Below are 6917 nucleotides of genomic sequence, written 5' to 3' on the forward strand. Positions count from 1 at the left end.
GAAATGCATTGTTAATTAAAGAATTTAGTAGAAACAGAATAAAAAGAGAAGAAGTGCCAGTGCTCCAAAATATAGAAGACAATGACAGCATGACAAATAAAAATAACTAAATATTTTTAAATCTGTAAAAGAAATTTTTTCTGTAGTATATTATAATAATAAATGTTAATTTTTATGTAACAATATGAAGTTAATCTCAGTATTTTTAGTAATATTAAAAAAGCTAATATTAAAATAAAATATTAGTCTATATTTCATCATATACTTCATAATTAATGTCATCTTCATATTCATTATCATCATTAAAATCTTTGGTATTATTTGAACTTTTAAATTCTTTTCTTTCTACGCAATACAAATTTTTAGTATTATGCAGTTCCAAGTGTCTAGAATCAACTTGGAAAGTGCTACAATCTACATTATGAGCCTGAAAGCTGGATCGTATTTTACAAATTGAGTCTAAAGAAGTGATACTAATAGAATTCCTCTTTTTATTCTTGACATCAGTGACGATGGAAAAAATCCTCTCTGCTTCAGCATTAGAATGTGGAAGAGATAAAACGCCATGTACTAATTTTTCTAAATTTGGAAAGAACGGTTCATTATTACAATTTTTTTTCTCAAAAATAGTGTTCCACATTTCAAGAATTTCGAAATTGGCTAAAACAATTTTATTCGCGTCATCAAATTGTGAAGGTAAAATTTGCCATTCATTACATAAAGTCGTAATATCAGATATACCGAAACGTTTTGCTACATTCGTTAAATTTGGAAATAAGACTCTATTTTCCTCATGCAAAGCTATTTCGGGATCTAAAAATTTTAATTCGCGCAAGATTTCATCATTGTATGGAAAACGATGTAGCATTTCTTGCATCGCGGTAATATAAAATTGTAGACAATTCGACTTTATTTCTATATAAAAATCTGGACATTCTGCTAAGAGAAATGACTCACAGTCTGAACCAACATTGATACAATTAACTGGTAAAAAGTTTTCCGGATTTAAAATATTATCAGAAATATTATTTAAAACATTACATATCAAAAAATTTTTTCCTATCTGTTTCATTAACTGCTCACAATTTTCAGCAATTTTATAAATTAAGATTTGTCTCGACTGATGCAAAGCATTAAAACTATTAAAAAAAGTTAAAGAATACTTCAAAAACAACATGTATGCTTTAATAATTTTATTGTTTAAAGAATTAGAAATTAAATGTGCCGAGTTATTTTTATGTTCAAAAGATTCCAGGTTGAAGTAATGTTTCAAAACTTCCCAATTATCGAGAAGTCTCTCAACACACTTTTGTAAGACGAGCCATCTTGTACCTGATAATTTCAAAATTTTTCTTGATGCTACTCCAAAAAATGTTTGAAACTCATACAGAATAGCTGATCTTTTAGCACTGCCAGAAAAATATGTAGCAACTGCATGTAAAAGATTTTCACAAGAATCCGGCAATTTTGCACAAGCTTTACTTGCGATAAGAGCTGAGGAATGGCATATACACTTTAATACAATGAGGGCCGGTACCTCTTTCTTTAATCTACTCTTGAAAGAATTATTATCACCTATCATAACTGAAGCATTATCAGAAGCCATTCCTACAATATTCGACATTGGTATCCTCTTACTTTTAAAACACTGTTCAAACGCAGAATATAATTTTTCTGCGGAACAATCTGTTGCATCTAAAGAAACTAATTCTAATAACTGTGTAATAACTGTTTTATTTTCTATAGAAAAATATTTAACTAAAATGCAAAGCATTTTATCATTTGTAATACTTGTACTTTCATCTAGTAAAATGGAAAATTTATTATTTAATAAATTATTAATAAGTTTCTCACTTTCGCGTTTAGCCAAAATATTTGTAATAATTTGCCTACACTTTGTCCGTGACAATGTTAGATCTTTAGCTATCTGTGAATCTGTAAAAATATTTTTTAGCAAAGGAACCATGTCATTAACTACTTCAAAAGCTATATTATGTGTTGCATAAAAGGCAGCTAATTTTATCTCAGCTATTTTTACTTTAGTAACATGGTCCACGTAAATATTATTATGTTTAACAGGCAATAAAACAGATAGAGTGATATTACGACTCTTCATATTTTCTACATGTTTTTCTGTTTTAGAATGTGAAATTAAATTTGATTTTCCGCATATTAATATCTTATTACAAGCTGTGCAGAGAGCTTTTTCATCGTTTTCATGCGATGCCAACCAATCTTTGAAAATATTCATACTTAACCATTCATATTGAAATTTATTTCTCACACATTTCCTCTTCTTTTTCTCAATGCCACTTGATGACGAAGGCTGTTGTTGATCCATTTCTTTCTTTAATATGGCACTTTTTTCTTTAATTAACTTAATATTATAATTGCACTTTTCTTTATCACAATATCACTTTATATCACTTTATATCACAATATCACTTTATATTAAAATTGCACTTTTTATCACATTTTATTTATTAATATATACTATATATACTTATTATCACATTTTACATAACTATACTAATTATTATAACTATATTAATTATACTAATTTATTATTATGTCATTTCACTACCTATCTAACCTAACCACTCCCAGGCAAACAACACAGACAGACGGCCGAGTATTTTCTGCATGTCCCTTAAGAACCCCCTATTAGTGCCTAACGCCGTCATTGGAAACTGCTTACGTCGAGCTGCTACGTCACTTCACGCATGCGCACAAGGGCTTCTGTCTATATAGAAAATATCGCGAACTGCCAGCACTGCCTTCGGAGGGGTATATCCGCGAGATCGATCCGCGTTCCCCGGCCCTGGAGGATGCGTCATCGGCTACTCCGGCGCACTCTATTTTATCGCTCCGACCAACGGAACCGACTCGGCTCACGTCAGATGGCGGTTGCTGTGCCTTTAAACGCGTGTCTGACCAAGCGACTTCCTTCAATAAACACAGTGCTGGTATTAATTGCCGCATCAGCTAATAAATCTGAGTACTCGCATCAAGCGTTTTCGGCCAGCACGGCCGCTGACTATAACTCCAGATGACTCTTCCCACTCACGTTTCAATTCATCTGACGTTAGTCCACGATTTTTCAAACAGATTCTACCGAGGAAGAAGACTAATTGAACGAATTTCGTGTTACGATTTAAAAGCAAGCGAATCTTTTATTCGAATGTTTCTTCAAGTTTAATGTTATCATTTTTTGAAAGCAAGAAGGAGCAGATTAGAAATTAGGGGAAGGATGTTCTCTAAGACTTCTTATTAAAAAAAAAAGATTGAGTTCTTAGATTATTATATATAAGTACTGAATATAGTGAAATATCTGGATGAAATGAAATATCTTTGCTGTGGCACACCCATATTTCTCATTAAATCAGTATCCATACGGAAACCGAGAGCTGGCGATTGTCATACGTAAGGTAAAAGTACCAATGCTCGGACGTATATCTAAACACTTCTGAACATTCTTTTTGTTTTAGTCCTCATATACAAACATTTAAACTTACAACACAAAATGTATAAATATTGTGTATGTAAATATATTCTATGTTAACAGTTTAAATATTCGTGTTTAAAACTCAAAACAATAAGAATGTCCAGGATTTTAAATACGTGTCCAGGGATTAGTATCTTTACCTTAATTTGTTTGCGCGTTACGCGAGTGAGCGTTATTCTTCGGCGACTCCCTTCGCGCGTCTTATACACGTTTCAAATGTTATTAGACGCTCCGCGAGAAAGCAATCGACGCATGGATCATCTCCGTTCGTGTTCGGCGTTAATAAATCGCGCGCAATTACAACGCGATCGCGCGAGATGAACCGCGGATGGCATCGCGCGCGCGCGTGGTTTTAATAAACTGGTTTTAATAATGTTCGGGATTTTTGCCGCTCGCCACTGCGGTTGAAACCGGAGCGGCGCGCATTCCGCGACGGTGCCGAGCAGAGCGATGCGCGATCGGCGACATTAAAGATAATAGGGGAAGGAAATTCTCGCGAGATCCGGGATAAGATCTGGAGCGCGAGTATCCGCATATCGAAAATTACAACGGACGCTCTTCGTCTTTGTGCCGCGTCCGCGTCCGGTGATCCGTCGATTTAGAAAATAGCCGCTGTTAAGGCCCGGCTGGAGAATACGCGCCTACACTCTCTCGTCGATGATAATAAACGACGCGAACTCTGTCGAAACGATCTGTTTTGTCATTTTGTTTTCGTTGCTGGGAGAAACGACGGGACTCGGCGCGAGGATCTAGAAGGCTTGGAAAATCATTTTTCCGCCGCAAAATAAGCATGTGTTACGCGCGAAAAATTGAAGTTGATCAAGAAGAAATTAAGGGACTCCCTTCAAAATATAACACACTTTTTCCATCATCTGAAAGTGTGTGCGTTGCGCGTGCATTAGTAAGTCGAGAGGGAATCCTACATCAACAGAGGGTTGGCACCCCGTACCAGATGCATTTTTTGAGTAGCCCGCCAGTGGACGAGGTGGCCGAGAGGTTAAGGCGTTGGATTGCTAATCCAATGTGCTCTGCACGCGTGGGTTCGAATCCCATCCTCGTCGAGCAATTTTTTTCCACGCCCAAATAAAAATGAAATTTACACTAAGTATGTACCTGAACACCGATGTGCCATCACAGGTAGCGACGTTCAAGCTGGAAATAAGAAGAAACTAGAAATTGAAAACGCGAAGCAAAACTAGCGAAAATATCTTTCATATATTTTTATATATTTATCATATATTTATCATATATATTTGTTTAGTTAAATCTTAATTAATAATATATACGTGTGTAGATGTACATATATATTAGTTCGATGGACAATTAGAAAACTTATAACAATGTTACAAACATAGACAATCTCTTGTTATGGTCAAACCTACTCTGGAAGGCACTTGATTTAGCTCCTGGATTCGTTAATTAATTGTATTTAATTCATAAATTAATAATTAGTTACTGGCAGTAACGTGGCTTGCAAAAGCGATTTCTCCGTTCGAGACTTCTGAATTATTAGTCGAAACGATATATGTGATTAATACGTGGGCGAACACACAGACACAGAGGAGGATCGTCAACGAGCGCGCGAGATCTTCTTGGTCTTGTCGTTCTCAATGGGGGGCGGCGGTCCTTTGGCACTTTGGTGTCGGTTATACACGCTGCAAAAAGCGACAGGTGACGAAATGCTCCCTCGTTTATGCTAGCCGATCGACAATTACGTTCAACTTATCAACTTAATCCTCTCGAATCGCATACGACGAACTGTCCGCGAGAAAATGATGCGCACGCGATTCGAGACGACTAACGTGGCCGTTGATCGTTTTTGAAGATCGTCGGAACGATCAGAACCAAAAGGTACCTACTATCGATAAGTTTCCGACCGGATGTAGTCCATAACGTGAGATATGCCCACTTGCAGCTGATCGCCGATCGGGGTGACCCACGGATTGAACTCCATCCGGAACACCGCCTTGTTACCCACCAGATCCAGATTCCCTGCAAAAGCATCCACTTATACACTTATCCATTCCATCGTAACCATCTATCTCTCTCTATCCATCTATGTATTTATCTATTTACTCCAATGAGGCAAGAAGTGCCCTAAAATCCTAAATATGCTTAGGACGTTCTAAGACACTCTTCACGCGTTTTAGACACGTTCAGGATGATTCTGAGATGCCTTATGCTACACTAAGAGAAAAAATTAATGAGAGTAATATTAAAGGAAATATTTAATTAGTGAGTACTAACAGCGTATTTACTTATATCAATATATAAGATATTTCTCACAATAAGAAAATATATATTATCTTAAAATTTTAAGGGAACTTTATTTTTTTTATAGAAACAATTATTTATTCTATTTAAATAAAAGAATTTAAATTTAAGTAAATATACTATGTTGGTATCCACTAAAGTAAATATTTACTAATTTTTAGATATTTGTTCTCTCAGTTTATTTGAGTATTTATCTGTCTATCTGTCTTATCTACCTATTTCGGGCGGCAACACCGTCAAACGATTGCCCTGGATATGCAGTTCCCTGAGACGAGTCAGCTCCCCGATCTCTTTCGGCAACTCCACCAGATCGTTCTCCCTCAACACGAGCTAAAAACAGATATAGATCGAAGAATCCACGCGGAAACGAATCTTCTTCACAAAGAATGAAGGAAAATGAGAAAAAGCCGTGAAAGGAAGAAGTCTCGTAAGAGATGCTTACAATTTGGAGATTCTTTAGCTGGCCGATTTCAGGCGGCAGATATTCGAAATCGTTGTCAGCCAGATAAAGAGCTCGTAAGGTCTCTGAAGAGAAGAGAAAAGTCAAAACACACGAAGCTACGGCCGATCAATCCTAACGATTATGACTGACCCATCATGAAGAAGTTGCCAGGCAGATTCTTCTCGCTAAGATTATTGTACGTAAGATCCAACACCTCGAGGACCGGAAACGCACCGAAGCCGCGGGGAAGCACGTCTAACCGGTTCATTCTACAGTTCGAAACGAGAACTTAAGTGTTCGTCGCAACAAATTAATTAATAAGATACGCGTTTCACGAAAGTCGTTTACCGACCCTACGTTGAGGATTCGCAACTTCGGCATTTGCGACAACGAGATGGGCAGCTCGGTGATGTGATTGTTGAAGAGATTCAGTATCTCCAGGTTGACCAGATTTGCAAGACCCGGTGGCACCGCTGCGATCGGAAAGTAAACGTTGGCGTGAATAATCGATTCGAGCGGCAACGCAGCGTTAATGTGTCGCTTGCGGAGGATTACGTCAGGATAGAACTTTACCTTGAATTTTATTGTGACTTAGCGTCAGCCTCGTTACATTGATCATGTTCACTGAAACATAGCAACTGGTAAAGCCCGGCTTCACCTCGGATTGGAAAGTTCGTCATATAATAAGATAAAAAA

At 36.8% G+C, this 6917-nt stretch overlaps 2 protein-coding genes and 1 non-coding gene across 3 annotated transcripts in view; 1 reads left to right on the forward strand and 2 right to left on the reverse strand.

Annotated features, from left to right (window-relative positions):
* Nucleotides 1-222: 222 nt before the first annotated feature.
* LOC116844887 lies at nt 223-2470 on the reverse strand. The gene has a single exon (XM_032817008.1). The coding sequence runs from the start codon at nt 2339-2341 to the stop codon at nt 248-250; it is 2094 nt and encodes a 697-aa protein (XP_032672899.1). The 5' UTR covers nt 2342-2470; the 3' UTR covers nt 223-247.
* Nucleotides 2471-4484: 2014 nt separating this feature from the next.
* Nucleotides 4485-4566, forward strand: Trnas-gcu. The gene has a single exon. It is a non-coding gene; the product is annotated as a tRNA-Ser (tRNA).
* A 230-nt stretch (nt 4567-4796) lies between these two features.
* Nucleotides 4797-6917, reverse strand: part of LOC116844806 (ras suppressor protein 1) — a 2947-nt gene continuing 826 nt past the window's right edge. The window contains exons 2-8 of the mRNA XM_032816853.1: nt 6795-6845; nt 6574-6694; nt 6372-6490; nt 6222-6304; nt 5995-6109; nt 5365-5497; nt 4797-5160 (exon numbers count right to left, since the gene is read on the reverse strand). Of these exons, the coding sequence (XP_032672744.1) occupies nt 5076-5160; nt 5365-5497; nt 5995-6109; nt 6222-6304; nt 6372-6490; nt 6574-6694; nt 6795-6845 (707 nt within the window). The 3' untranslated portion in view covers nt 4797-5075. The remainder of the gene's footprint in view (nt 5161-5364; nt 5498-5994; nt 6110-6221; nt 6305-6371; nt 6491-6573; nt 6695-6794; nt 6846-6917) is intronic.

Source organism: Odontomachus brunneus, unplaced genomic scaffold (genome assembly GCF_010583005.1).
Source record: "Odontomachus brunneus isolate Ranch 3 - 2012 unplaced genomic scaffold, Obru_v1 Obru_scaffold_047, whole genome shotgun sequence".
Lineage (NCBI taxonomy): Eukaryota > Metazoa > Arthropoda > Insecta > Hymenoptera > Formicidae > Odontomachus > Odontomachus brunneus.